At 39.8% G+C, this 14,176-nt stretch overlaps 1 protein-coding gene across 22 annotated transcripts in view; it reads left to right on the forward strand.

The window, feature by feature from the left end:
• Positions 1 to 14,176, forward strand: part of RAF1 (Raf-1 proto-oncogene, serine/threonine kinase) — an 89,118-nt gene that overhangs the window by 46,110 nt on the left and 28,832 nt on the right. For 12 of the 22 annotated variants that reach the window (XM_065553091.1, XM_065553092.1, XM_065553096.1 and 9 more), the window contains 5 exons: positions 1,296 to 1,394; positions 2,771 to 2,924; positions 7,052 to 7,079; positions 7,177 to 7,304; positions 11,050 to 11,167. In XM_065553091.1, coding sequence (XP_065409163.1) covers positions 1,296 to 1,394; positions 2,771 to 2,924; positions 7,052 to 7,079; positions 7,177 to 7,304; positions 11,050 to 11,167 — 527 coding nt within the window. Of the gene's footprint in view, positions 1 to 1,295; positions 1,395 to 2,770; positions 2,925 to 4,776; positions 4,837 to 7,051; positions 7,080 to 7,176; positions 7,305 to 11,049; positions 11,168 to 14,176 lie in introns of all 22 variants that reach the window. The other 10 variants (XM_065553087.1, XM_065553090.1, XM_065553088.1 and 7 more) reach the window with 1 other exon arrangement.

The following is a 14,176-nucleotide window of genomic DNA, read 5'->3' on the forward strand; positions in this document are numbered from 1 at the left end:
AGACTCAGTCTCAATATCAGTGAGTGTTATGGTTTGTTGAGCAATGTAAATATGTAAAAAGATGTGTATTGAAATAACCATCAGTATCTGCTCCCAGCCAATTTATACAGTAAGACTATTGCCATGAAGTATATTAGGCTCTTTTTATAAAATAATATTCTGGGACAAGCAGACAAAGACATGGCAGATGTCAGCTAATTTCTTTAGTGTCACCTCAAAGTTCATTCAACATGGAAGTATGCAAGAGTTCCTTGTACAACTCATTTTTGTCTAAGGAAAAAATTAACCCTTTTGACATAGAGTACTATTGGTACTATGGGGCTTTTGAAAATTTGAACCCAGAGATCCCATAGTCTTTTTGAAACTCAATGAAATTTAGGCTTCTAAGGCTATGTCTACTGTAGTCCTTATGTCAGCAAAACTTTTCTCGCCCAGGGGTGTGACAACCCCCCCCCTCCCCTGTGAGCGACATAAATTTTGCCAGCATAAGCACTCATGTGCACTATGCTATGTCGATGGGAGACGCTCTCCCGCCAGCATTGTTACCACCCATCATTGAGCTGCTTTTATGTTGACGGGAGACCTCTCGCCCGTTGGCATAATGCAGTTACTTGAGCACTCTTACAGCGGCACAGCTGTATTGGTACAGCTGTGCTGCTGTAAACTTGTAAGTGTAGATATGGCCTAAGTCATTAAAAGGTTTCTGAAAATTTTATCCTTGGTTCATATTAGGAAGCTGCACCAGTGTAACTAAATCAACTTAAAATAAATTTAATTCTACTGCTACTGAATCCTAGTGCAGATGGAATTAAACCTATTTAAATGAATAAAATGGTTCAAGTATATCTACATTAGTAGTTTATATTAGTTTAACTAAATTTAGTTGCGTAGGTACACACTTTCTAATGTAGACCAGCCCAAAGAGTGTAGGATAAATTGTAGGATTCTGTGCTAACTTCTAAACCTCCCTTAGCTCCTTTGCACTAGCAGTTTGGTGTTGAATATCATGCCAGGAAAGGCTAATACCCAAAGTTTAATTTAGAAGTAACACTTAGAAAAAAATCATTAGGTCTGTAAGGACATATAGGGGTTTATTTGTCATGGAGCACACCATAAGCTTAAAGACCGAGCAGGAAAACAAACTTTGTATAAATATGGATAAATATAATATTTTGCATGATAGCAATCAACCATAATGCAAAAACAGAAACCTAAAATCATACCTTTTTCTGTAGCATTGATCAGGATGTAATGTAGTACTTACTTAATTGTAATTCTTTTTGTTGATATTTCAGATTGTTCCCTAATTCAAATATCAGTGACAGTGGTGTCCCTGCACTACCTCCCTTGACAATGCGACGGATGCGTGAGTCTGTCTCCCGGATGCCTGTTAGGTAAGCTATTTCCACTACTTTTTGTTTTGGGAAGTATAGTTTCAACAAAATGGAATGATCATGTAATACTGGTGATGGACAGAATATGCTAAAACAACATCACTTTAGTTTTAAGGTTGAAATGCTAATATTTGTTTGCATTTAAAAATTGTAAATAAGATATGTAATATCCCCCTTTTCTACAGTTCCTAGAATTAAGAAACACTTGCACCTGGGATTGCCAGCTTTGAATTTTTAGTCTTGAGGTTTTAAATCAGATCATTAAAGGTGTGGGGGGTTTTGTTTTTTAAATATTTTTGATACTGTTGTGTCTTTAAAAATATCAGTATCAAAAAGTAATATGCTGTAGAATATAGGTTCCTTCAGACAGTATTGTGCCAATAGCCCCATTAGAGCACAACCAGTCATGTAGTACATGTGTGAAAATGGATGATTCATTTGTTTTGCATGAGTCATATATAGAAGCTTTTAAAACACCATCAGTTTTGATACTACATGTTCTTACTGTTTAACCTAAGTAGAGGGGTTTTAAAAGGAAACAGTATATAATAGGTTAAAGAAAATATACCACCCTTGAAATTCTGAAAATTAAAGAAAATGTTTTTCGATTTAGATGCTAAATGCATATTCTCCTTCCATGCAACATATCCTCTGACCCTTACTTCACACTTGGGTCCCTTTCCCTGCAGTATTAGAGACTGATGAGGTTAGGCCAGGCCAGAAGTGTATGCCCCGATTGGTAATTCTTTGCTTCAGCTGTAATCCAGTATTGGCCATATGTTAGAGAAATTACATTCTTTATTTAACCACTGTTGTTTGATTTCTATAGAACTGTATTGGGCTCCTTTTAGCTGGTATTAGGATCCATGACTTCCTTGTAAGCTGTTCTGTGTGAACAGTTGAACAGTCCCAGCAATCTATTTCCCCTTCCCAAACTATAATTCTCACAGCAACTTAAAACTATTTTTTAAACTCCTAAAAATTGACTAGGCTTGAAAGAAGGGTCTTGCTTAAATTTCACAGATCTGTATTAATTCTAACTGAGCTAGTATTTTAACAACTGATTAAATATGAGTTGGCAGGAGTTGAGATGAGGAGTAACAAATTAAATAATGGCAAAAATACCACAGACTGCTGCTGAATGTGCCAGGCAGGTATTGCCAACTGTTAAAACCTTGCTTAAAACCCTTTGATTTTGTTCCTAAATTAAACTGGGCAAAATCCAACTGGCTAAATAGCTTAGTCAGCAAATAGTACTAATCCTTCCTGGATTCTGTGTGTTTTTGTTTTTAGGCAAGATGTACTATACGGTAATTTACAACTAGTATAGAAAGAAAAATGAACTGTGACTTATTTTCTCCCTCTCCTCATGTTAGTTCCCAGCACAGATATTCTACGCCTCATGCCTTCACATTCAACACATCAAATCCTTCCTCTGAGGGCTCCCTTTCCCAAAGACAGAGATCTACATCCACCCCAAATGTCCATATGGTCAGCACTACCATGCCTGTAGACAACAGGATAATTGAGGTAATATGCTGAATAAGAAATTGTGTAGAGCTCATCTAAAACTACTACTGGTTATTTAACCAGTATTTTAATTGTTGTTGCTATTTTCTGCTTAACATCTTCCCTTAGTTTGGTAAGTGGTGAAAGCCCAGGGTGACCAATGTCTGCCTAGAGATTTAAGTATCTTATCTTTCATGCTTGCAGCCTCACACCTTTGCTAAAGTTTTTAACAGATTTTGTGCTGCTTTACAAAGAATTGGTGGAGCCTAATGTTAAGAAGTTTAACAGATCACTCTTACTGCGCAAGAGCATGACCAGATTTGGTGCACAGCTGCTTACTGTTGGTCCTTTGGAATGTGTTCTTTGCCATTTAAAAAACATAAACTCACATGCAAATTGATAAATCAGTCAGATGGTGGTGCATATCTGCATGCCAGTTGCAAAGAATGAATATTAAAGGCAATGCCTCTTGTGCTATGCAGCCCATTAGACCTATACTTAAGAGTATGTCTTCACTACCGGCTGGATCAGCGGGCAGTGATCAATCCAGCGGGGATCGATTTATTGTGTCTAGTCTAGACGCGATAAATCGATCCCCGTGCGCTCTCCCCTCGACTCCTGTACTCCAGTTCAGCAAGAGGCGCAGGCAGAGTTGACGGGAGCAGCAGCAGTTGATTCACCGTAGTGAAGACATCATGGTAAATTGATCTACATTATTCACGTAGCTGAAGTTGCGTAACTTAGATTGATTTCCACCCTTCTTCCCCCCCCTTCTCCCTCCCCCCCCCCCCCCCCCAGTGTAGACCAGGCCTTAGTATTAAGGACCCTAGAATTATGTGGTAAGGTTCAGCTCAGCTGAGATTCTCCCTCCTTCTACTTGCTTTCAAACTTCTTTATTCTTTTTGTAGATTGGCAGTGCAGTCAAGCCTGAAACAGGAGCTCTAGTTGCTATTAGGTGTTGTTAAGGTTAAAACTCACTGGGGGCGGGGGGAGATTTGCAGGAAGAGGAGCATGACCTGCACAGCTCCTACCAACCAGAGCCTTTATTCTAATAGATTTTGGAACTTCTCAGGACACATCCCTAGCTGCAGAGTTGTAAGATACACAGAAAGGTTTACTGCCTTTGGTTCCTCTGGCACACCTCCAAAAGGGCTCATGAGGGAGCTTCTCTTCTGAGCACCTTTGGACTCTATAGCTGGGGAAAGATGCCTGTATGTCAGAGTGTCTAAGCTCTTTTTGGAGCAGAAGCTATGTTCAAGGTGGGCTTTATAGGGGAAGTACCTTTCCTTTTTTTTGTTTGTTTTCCTTGGCCACTGTCTCATTCCCTCTTCACCAAGCTCCATTGCTGACCATATTTATGTCACAAAAATTACTCAGAGTAGTTTTACAAATAGGCAAATGAATTATACAACCATCTACATTCCCTAATAATTGTGTAGTACACAGGAGTTTGACGAATACATCGTCATCTTTGTGTTTCATATAATGTAATGATGAGATGCCACTCTTTATCCCTTCCCACCTTTTTAATATCTTAAAGGATTGTGAATGAAGTAATGTAAATGTGCAGTCTTCCAGAAACAAATAGCTTTTTACATAATCTTGGAAGGTGTTTCACACAGTGTTGAATGGAAAAGACTGGCTTTTAATAAAGTAGTTTTAAAAAATGTGGGCATTAATATTCTCGCTGTAGTTTAAAACTATACTTACTAGAGAGGAAAATATAACCAGCACAGAGCTAATGAATAAAGCTGCTTTTTCTTTCCTCGAGTTCCAGATCGTTTGTTTTTATTCATTCATCTTAGCAACTGAAAACTATTATTTTTTACTACTTCCTCTGTTCTTTTCTTTATTTCTCATTGCTTTGTATTAGAACAACAGCTTGAATGCTTCTCCCAGTTCCTGGTGCAGACGATTTTGTTTGAGGGGAAGAGTAGGTATTTTTCTTCATGCCTTTGCTTTCTTGCAATTAACAGCATTTGTGAGACTGTAAACCACAGTAATGGCTCAGTGAAATTATTAATCTAAAATTAGTTTAATAAAGATGTTGGTATGGCATTTTTGTTTTGGTTCAGTTCTAATATGTGAGTACGGTAGTTGGAGGTGATACCTGGGCAGAATAGTTTCAGTCATGGTTAAGTTGATAATTCTACAGACAGTGAAATTCATCTTTGTGTTAACCCATTCACTTTAGTAGGTTTACACTAACGAAGCATTGGCCCCACTATGTTTAAAATAAAATCTTGTCTCAAAAACGTCCTTTAATGTACTGTCTGGCCTTTTCTCTGGGAATTGTTTTGGTGAATTATAGCATGGCCACACCAAGATGATATAGCCAAGTAGAAACCAAGATTAAATAAATAGTGTGCTCATGGAGTCACATTGCTTGAGGCCAAAAGGTACCGCCAGATCATCTAGTCTGACCTCCTGTATATCACAGGCCACCAGCACCCACATACAAAGTCCAACAACCATAATTAGATCAAAGTATTGCAGCCCATAGGAGATTAGACTATTAGGTGCCACAGCCAGAGAATAGGAAGTCTGAGGTGCACCTGTACCCAAAGCACCTGCAGTGGCAGAGAAATTGTCAGGTGTACCCAGATAATCCTGGCAAGTGAGCCACCTTGCGCTACTCGTACTTCGCATAAAGATTAGGTGTAAATGACAAATTATGGTACTGGTGTATAATATATGTATATGTGATTACTCAAAAGAGCACCTATATTATTTCCGTGACTAAAAAGATTCAGCAGAGGTTATTTTACCTTTTAGCCCAAACTGAGATAAAATAAAATTATTGAAGTGCTGTTTTTCTTAGAAATCAGGTATATGTATACGTAAATCTAAAAATATAACTTCTTTTAAAATGGCTTTCTTTAAAGTAGCTGAGTTTTTCAACTCATTTGACTGAAATTACACTCCTGGGCAGCTGTACAAAATCCATCACTGGTACCGATTGCAGGTTCTTATAAAGTTTTCTGCTTTCTGCCTGGTTGTGTCTGTTCTTGAACAGGTAGTATAATGCAAGAATGCTTCAAAGAGTTAGATTTGTGCATATTGTAATCTGTTGAAGATTAGAGCAGAGAAGCACAGCAGGAATGTGTGAATGTTTTGATTCAAAACACAGGTCATAAGTCAAAGTTTGTTACTAGCCATGACAGCATCCCTTTCTGAATGAATCTTTAGGAATTATAATTAGGACAACTCTTTAAAAATGTGTTGCTTACCTTAATAGAATTAGTATGCATTATCCATAAGCCTTCATGTAGGGTACTTGTAGGTTGTTCTGCTCTGCCATGAAATCTAAATGTCATCTGTGGATAGTTGGTTGGAAGATTTGAATTGACTTCTATTAACTCTTTTTCAATATTTGACATTTCTGTAGTGCATGTTCTTGCTTTGTATAGTACTTAGCTAACTTAGAGTTGTATTTTGGTCAACGATGTAAATCTTGTGAGAATTTATTTACTTTGGTATTAGAGTGCAAATCTCAATCTTTTGCAGTCTCACATGGTACAGTGGGTGTATGTACTTCCAAAGTGTTTACTGGTTTTAAAATTTGTTCACATTCTAACAATATTCCCCATTATATATAGAAGGAATCTCTCTCAATGCAGTACCAAAATAATAATGATTTTCTAAATGCACTCACTGTAGGTAGTAGACCATGGTAGGAATTATGTACCTATTTGAAATTCAGGGGTGCATAACGGTTTCACAAGACAGTGCAATGGCTGGGAATATCAAAAACATGTTTAGTATTTTCTTTGACAAGGAGGTTCTTATTCAGCAGGAGCGATTGTATAGCAATATAGTTTAACTTCCCCATGAAAATTATGTAAATTAATTGTGCAAGCTCGTGATTAGAGCCAGGTTGAAAAGGGGGCAAACTAGATGTTTTCAGCAAGTAACAGTTGGATTCTTGTGACTTCTAAAATATCTAAACCATTCTCTTTTGGAAGATACTGGTCAGTAATCTGATGCTCTGAATCAAAGCTCTTTAGCACCATTTCATGGGTGATCTACATTTTCTGATATCTGATTTCCAGACCCCTTTCCTCCCTCCACACTTTGTCTGACATCTTATGAAATGTTGATATATATAATTTTTTTTTTTTTTTTTTTAATTTTCTCTCCCTTTTTAGGATGCAATTCGAAGCCACAGTGAGTCAGGTAAGGTTTCCGTACATAAAATAGTTAGAATTCTTTCTTTTACTCTACATTTATTTTCTCTTGTTCATAATTTCCTGTTTTGTTTTTGTGTATTAAGCTTCACCGTCAGCTCTGTCTGGAAGTCCCAACAATATAAGCCCAACTGGCTGGTCTCAATCCAAAACCCCAGTGCCAGCCCAAAGAGAGAGGGCTCCTGGATCCAACACACAAGAAAAAAACAAAATTGTAAGCACTGTAGTATTTGTTCTTCTTTGAGTGATTGCTCGTGCGTATGCCACAGTAGGTGTGTGTGTTCGCCACGTGCACTGGTTCCAGAAGTTTTTCCCCTAGTAGTATCTGTAGGGGAGCACCCTAGCAACCCTTGGAGTGGGGGCTGATGAAGTGGGCATTCACCCACAAAAGCTTATGCTCCAATACTTCTGTTAATCTTAAAGGTGCCACAGGACCCTCTGTTGCTTTTTACAGATTCAGACTAACACGGCTACCCCTCTGATACTTGTAGCTAGTTAGTTGTTTAGTAAGAGGCCCCGTGCCCCAGGTTTTAAGTCTTGTGACACTTGTAGGCAATCTATGCCACTGAGTGATCCACACGCGGACTGTCTATGCTGTTTGGGGGAAACCCATCTCAGTGATCGCTGCAAGGTTTGCAAGTCATTTAAGCTTCAGACCAAGAGAGAAAGGGACATTAGGCTCCGGGCTATTCTGATGGAGTCGGCGCTGACCCCGGCTCCGGTTCGCCGCTCCAAGTCGGCTCCGGGCACCGCAGTGTCAGTGTGCGGCGACCCTTCTGCACCATTGACTAGTTGGTACCTCTCCTCGTCCACGGGGCATGCCAAGAAGGCTAGAAAGAGGCCTCCTTCACCGCGGCACCGGAGTAAACCCAGAACAGAGGCTAGACCCATGTTGGGCAGTCCTTGATCCCCATAGGCCTCCAACTCAAGTCAAGCATAGTAGCCCGGCCTATTCAGAGCAGGCCTCCCCAGATGTCCGGAGGCCCTGCAGGCGGCCCGTGATGTTATGTCCATGCCGGTACCAGGAGCAACGTCCATGTTGGCCCCATGCTCCAGAGGCAAGCTGCCTCTTGGATCTCCGCAGTCACCCCTGGCTTGGTACCACTCTTGGTCGAGGGAATGTTCCCAACGCTGTTCGCTGCCCAGTGACCGTTCAGGGCAAAGTCCACGTGGATCGCCCTCGACACCCACCAGGCTGTCTGGTTGAGTTCCCTCTCCAGACCTCTGAGGAAGGAGTTGGTGGGACGTACATCCTCGGCACCATGCCCGGAGACCGACCAGGTGGTGGACCCTCCGATGCCAGTGGACACACAAAGTACCGTGCTGCCCTCCTCACCCTCCCTGGATGAGGCGATTACGGCTCCTCCTTCCTCCATCCCGCAGGAAGACTTTAGGGCCCACCAAGAACTCTTAAAAAGGGTGGCATCAAGCCTCCACCTCCAAGCAGGGGAGATGGAGGAGCCCTCGGACTCCCTGTTTAATGTATTGTGTTCCTCGGCACTGGGCAGGGTGGCCTTACCTCTCCACGAATGGTGGCAAAAATTTCAGATGCCCTGTGGCAAACCCTGGCCTCATTGGCCCCCATCTCTAAGAAAGTGGAACACAAGTACTTTGTACCCACCAAGGGGCATGAATACTTATACACCCACACTGCTCCTAACTCCCTGGTGGTAGAGTTGGTCAACCACAGGGAACGGCAGGGCCAACCAACTCCTACCCCGAAAAATAAAGATTCAAGTAGGCTGGACTCATTTGGAAGAAAAATGTATTTGTCCTCGAGCTTCCAGTTACAGGTGGCAAATGCCCAGGCTCTCCTCGGCCGGTCTGAGTTCAGTCTGTGGGGCTCCCTGCCCAAGTTCAAGGACTCCCTCCAGAAGGAGTCCAAAGCGCTGGTGGAGGAGGGCACAGCAGCTGCCAGGGCAACCCTGCAGGGAGCTTTAGATGCAGCAGACACGGCCGCGCGGTCCATGGCCTCTGCGGTGTCCATGAGAATAGCTTCGTGGCTCCTGCTCTCTGGGCTGTACAGCGAGGCTCAGACCTCCCTGCAGGACCTCCCGTTTGGTGATGGTGCATACGTATTACTTTGAATTATGCACCAAGTGTAGTGTTCATGTGTTGTTAACAATTCAGAGCTGCTGTGTTCAGTTTTAGGGGGGAAAAAAGATTTGGAATCAGGAATGCATTTTTCATTCTGCTATACACTTTAAGATGCGTGAAATAAGAGGATTAAATCACTTTGTAGCATCCTTTTAAATGTAAGGGATGTCAGTCTGGTGTAAAAGTTGATTCACCATAGAGCTGTTATTTTAACATGAAAGGGCAATTTGAATTATTTTGAATTAGGAGGTAGTGATCTTGTAGTTTTAGGTCCTGGTCTGGGACTTGGGAGATCTGGGTTCAGTTCCTGGCTTTGCCACAGATTTCCTTTGTAACCATGGACAAGTCCCTTGGTCCTCCTTTTTCATACCTCAGTGTTGCTGAGGATTCATTGATGCTTGTGAGGTACTCAGATATGGCAGTGAAGGTCTTATCTAGATGTATGTATTTTGTACACTTCCTAATCAATGCTTTTCTACTTGTGCTGGTTGTGGTCTTTGGGTACTTTTCCTTAACAGTTGCTGGAGACACTGTCAGTACCTTAAGTATCTTTAAAAAAAAAAAAAAAAAAAAATGGTGTTCCAATTTCAAATTGTCCAGGAACAGATTGCAATAAAGAAGATAACTAAATATGTATTTTTGTCAATAGCTTCAGCAAAATATTGACCAGTGGATGATATGCACCTAAATGACTTAGATGCTTTGGAAAATAAGTCCTATTGAAATGGAACTTGTGCTTCTAAGTCACTTAAGGGCTTCTAAAAATGCCACCCTAGTATTCTGTCATTTACCATGGGCAATGGGTAGGGCCGTACCAAATTCACGGCCATGAAAAATGCGTCATGGACCGTGAAATCTGGTCTCCCCCATGAAATCTAGTCTTTTGTGTACTTTTACCCAATATTATACAGATTGCATGGGGAGACCAGCGTTTCTCAAAATGGGGCTTCCTACTCAAAAAAGGGTTGTGGGGGGGGGGGGTGTCGCAAGGTTATTGTAGGGGGGTTGTGGTATTGCCACTCTTACTTCTGCGCTGCCTTCAGAGTTGGGTGGCCGGAGAACGGCAGCTGCTGGCCAGGTGCCCAGATTTGAAGGCAATACAATACCATGCCAATACCATACCATGCCACTCTTTCTGCTGTGCTGCTGCCTTCAGAGTTGGGTCAGGACCCCATCAATTACAACACTGTGAAAATTCAGATTTAAATATCTGAAATCATGAAATTTATGATTTTTAAAATCCTATGACCGTGAAATTGACCAAAATGGACCACGAATTTGGTAGGGCCCTAGCAATGGGTGCCTTTTGAAATGCATTTAATAAATATTTACCTTTTATTCAGGAGTATTTTTAATCAGTAGCTGCTCTTATAATTTTTAAGAAGTTGATAGGGTCCGTAAACATTACATTACATTTCATTAATTTAAAAAAAATTCTTTACTCAGTTGTCTTTGAAGATCTAATATCACAATTCTGCTTTTCCCTTGCAACAGTTGATAACATAAGCAGCCAAAATCATCCAGGTAAATGTTGTCTACCTGTTTTTGGTTTTGAGGTTATCAACTGCTGTAAGAGGAACATTGAATCCTGAAATGGGTCCTGCAAAGAAAATGGAGGAACAAACTGGTATGTGTTAGAATACAAGATAACATATTGGCAGTTATCTTTGCATTTAGTCAAAGATCACACACAGTGTTGCAGTTCTACAGTTCATCTTTTTAAGACAATATGAATCAAGTTGAGTATATTTTTAGGTGTAATCCTTGAAACATATTGTCCAGGCACCTAGCCATGTTAACACTTAGGATAGCTGTCCAAATGGTTGACATGCTTGTGCCTTAAATATGTATTTGTGTTCCAGAGGCCTCGTGGACAGAGAGATTCAAGTTATTATTGGGAAATAGAAGCAAGTGAAGTTATGCTCTCGACCAGAATAGGGTCAGGTTCTTTTGGAACGGTTTACAAAGGCAAATGGCATGGTAAGTACTAAACATTTAGTTTTGTATTTTTTTAAATGTTGATACTGTAAAATAGCAGCTATCCAGACAAAGAGAAACTCTGTAGTAACACTCTGCACTTCTAGTACTTTTGGCCTGTTGATGTGCACAAAACATAAATTTTCTTGTTTAGTAACTGGTGATACTGAGGCACAGTAAAGTCATGACTTTTCCATGGTCATGTAGCAAGTCCATTGCAGAACTGAGAGTAGAATCCAAATCTCACAACTCCATCGTGTGTTCAATATGCTAGAACAGACTTGCCTTATTTTCTTCAATCTAATATGCGATACAATAACTTTTTTCCTGAAAAGGATATTTAGTTGCTAGCAATGGAGTTTGTATTAAGAAATTCCATATCCTGATGCTAAAGACACTAATCTAAATGAATTTTCACCTACTGAATTTTAATTAGCTTAGTCATCTTGGTGATCTCAGAGAAAGGAAACAAGCATGTATGGAATGGAATTTGGATATGGATGGGAAAATATCTGTTTACATGAGTTTTACTATATGGAGCATAAAAATAGCTACAGTACTTGTAATTGCCAAGTCAATTTAGATCTCAAATGTAGGGTTTGTGTTTAAATAATAATAATAATAATGGGAAAAAAAGCCTAAGATCAAGAGCAATTTTTCCATAGTTAAAAGAAAAATTAGATTGAAAATATTTTTAAAGGAAAAATATTCTCTGTATATTTTACAGCTCAAATGTTGTATCATCATAAATGAGGACTGGACAGTTAAACTGTATAGCAGTTGGTTATAAATAATTAAACTGATTAATTTTCATTGTCCAATTCAAGTGAAATATAGAAACAAACCATTATAAATGGAGAAAGTCAATTTTTAAAATGTCCTTCAATGTAAAATTTTATGAAGAATCTTTTTTGTTTTTGTTTTTTACCTGACATATGCCCTTTACCGAGTTACTTCATTCACCAGATTTTCAGGAAGTTTGGTTTTGTGATTATAAACCTTAAATATATATGTTGCGTGTGCACAATACAGGTAAAGTTGTACATGAAGTCCATTATATAACAATAAATGGTTATGTGTATGCTCATCAACTAATGGGGTCTCACACTTGTGCTAGCTGCATGAGAAAATTTGCCCTATTTTTAATAGATCTTTTCAACTATACTAAATAGTAACAAAATGACTTTTTTCTCTTCAGTTATATATAAGTAAAAGTTAAATCTAGTGAGATACAACAGAAGTCACTATATAGGATCCAGTTTGGTTCTAAATTATGTTTGTCAGTGAAATCAAAATCAGCCTTGTGTACTTGACTTAGGTCTGATTTGCGGTGTGTCACTGACTTTGTTAAACAAAAGCTTTCTGGGAGAGCATATTTTGGCACACATCCTTTTTAATGCAGTTAAATATTGTGATCTTAAATCATTAAGATGGGTTATTTTCCTTTGAATCTTTTTCTGTGTAGGTTTGAGGAAACAGCAACACGGGCCTCTCTGTCAAACTGTTTTGATAGTATAATCATTGTACTAAAAGCTTCCAAGCAGGAGCTAAATAAAAGGAGACAAAATGGGCAGATTGCTGTAACCTAAATCATGTTTCCAGACCAAGCTAGAGGCACCATAAGCGTTGCTGATTTGTTCAAGAATAGGGGTATGATGATTTGGGGAATCTGTACAATTTATGAATTCTGGTTGATACTAATGAAGTTGTTTATAAAATTGCTGCATCAGGGAGTGCCTCTATTTGGCTGTGGAATCTACCACTTGCTGACATGGGCTGAAGCATCCACGTACCAGACAAAGGACTATGGAGAGTCGATAAACTTAAATATCTGTACTCTGATTGAACCGTTGGCATACTATGGGGATTAGCTGGAGCTGGGAGAAGATACTCCAACTTGTCTTTAGCATCTGGTGAAGTGGAGAGTGAGGAAGCAAAATTAGCAACAGAACAAAGGAACTGGTGGGGAAGGGTAGGAGGACATCTACATTTGAGAGCCTCACTGAGACTGGAAGCTTTGGACAGGCGAGGAGAAAAGAGAGGCATACTTTCATAGCAGGGTTGCCCTGTTTAGCTATGGAGCTGCCACGCTCAGAGAAAACTAGCTGAGCTGAAAGACTCCCATGCTTCAGAAGAAAAGTTGAGAGCTGCTGGGGAAGTATCCTGGGGACCCCAAACGACTGCCCAAGCCTAAAAAACTCTCAAGTGGTGAGGAAACTGAGGCAGGAGAAATGTGTATTCCATCTAGATTTGTGTTAACTTATGCTGTTAAGGAAAGAACAATGGTGTGTTAGATAGATTTAGCACAAGATTCTGTGTGTCTGCTGGCTTTAACTTTGCATGGACCTAAAGAGGTAAACTGTAAATCAAGAGTGCTCACACAGCTCAAGTTCTGGCAGAGCATGTGTTTAAGCTACAGTACAGACTCTTGGAAGATGGTGCTATAATAGAGGATCTGCATCTTGAGAGTGTTCGTAGAGACTCCAAGCCAGGATGGTGCCTGGACTGTGTTGAGATTCTGGAGGCTTAAAGCACCCAGGGCCCAGCAATCCAAAGCAGGTGCTCACATTCAAGTTAATTTGAATTCACTTTTCAAGTAATATTTTGCAATATGCTGTATCAAACGGTTAAAAAACTGATGCACTATTATGCTTCATTTGCCACTAACTGTAATTCAAACATTAAAATCATGGTTTATTCTGCTGTTCTCTAGACATTAATTTTGAGGGGATGAAAGTCTAATTCTATTAATTTAAAAGAGGAGATATTTTTCTGTTCTAAAACTGGGAAGAAGGAAGAGAAATGAGAATTTGGGTTCCTGATGGAAATCTGTTGAATACAGTGGATACAGTGCTTGAAACAAAGTGCTGAGGATGCATTTCTCCCCAAATAGCTCTTATTTAGGAAAAACAACTTAATGGGTTCCCCCTAGATTAATAACTAAACTGTTTATACCTTCAGATTTCAGTATGTTGTACAGTGGCCTTTGTTTAATATCACACATGTGATCCC

Source organism: Chrysemys picta, chromosome 7 (genome assembly GCF_011386835.1).
Source record: "Chrysemys picta bellii isolate R12L10 chromosome 7, ASM1138683v2, whole genome shotgun sequence".
Taxonomy (NCBI): Eukaryota; Metazoa; Chordata; order Testudines; family Emydidae; genus Chrysemys; species Chrysemys picta.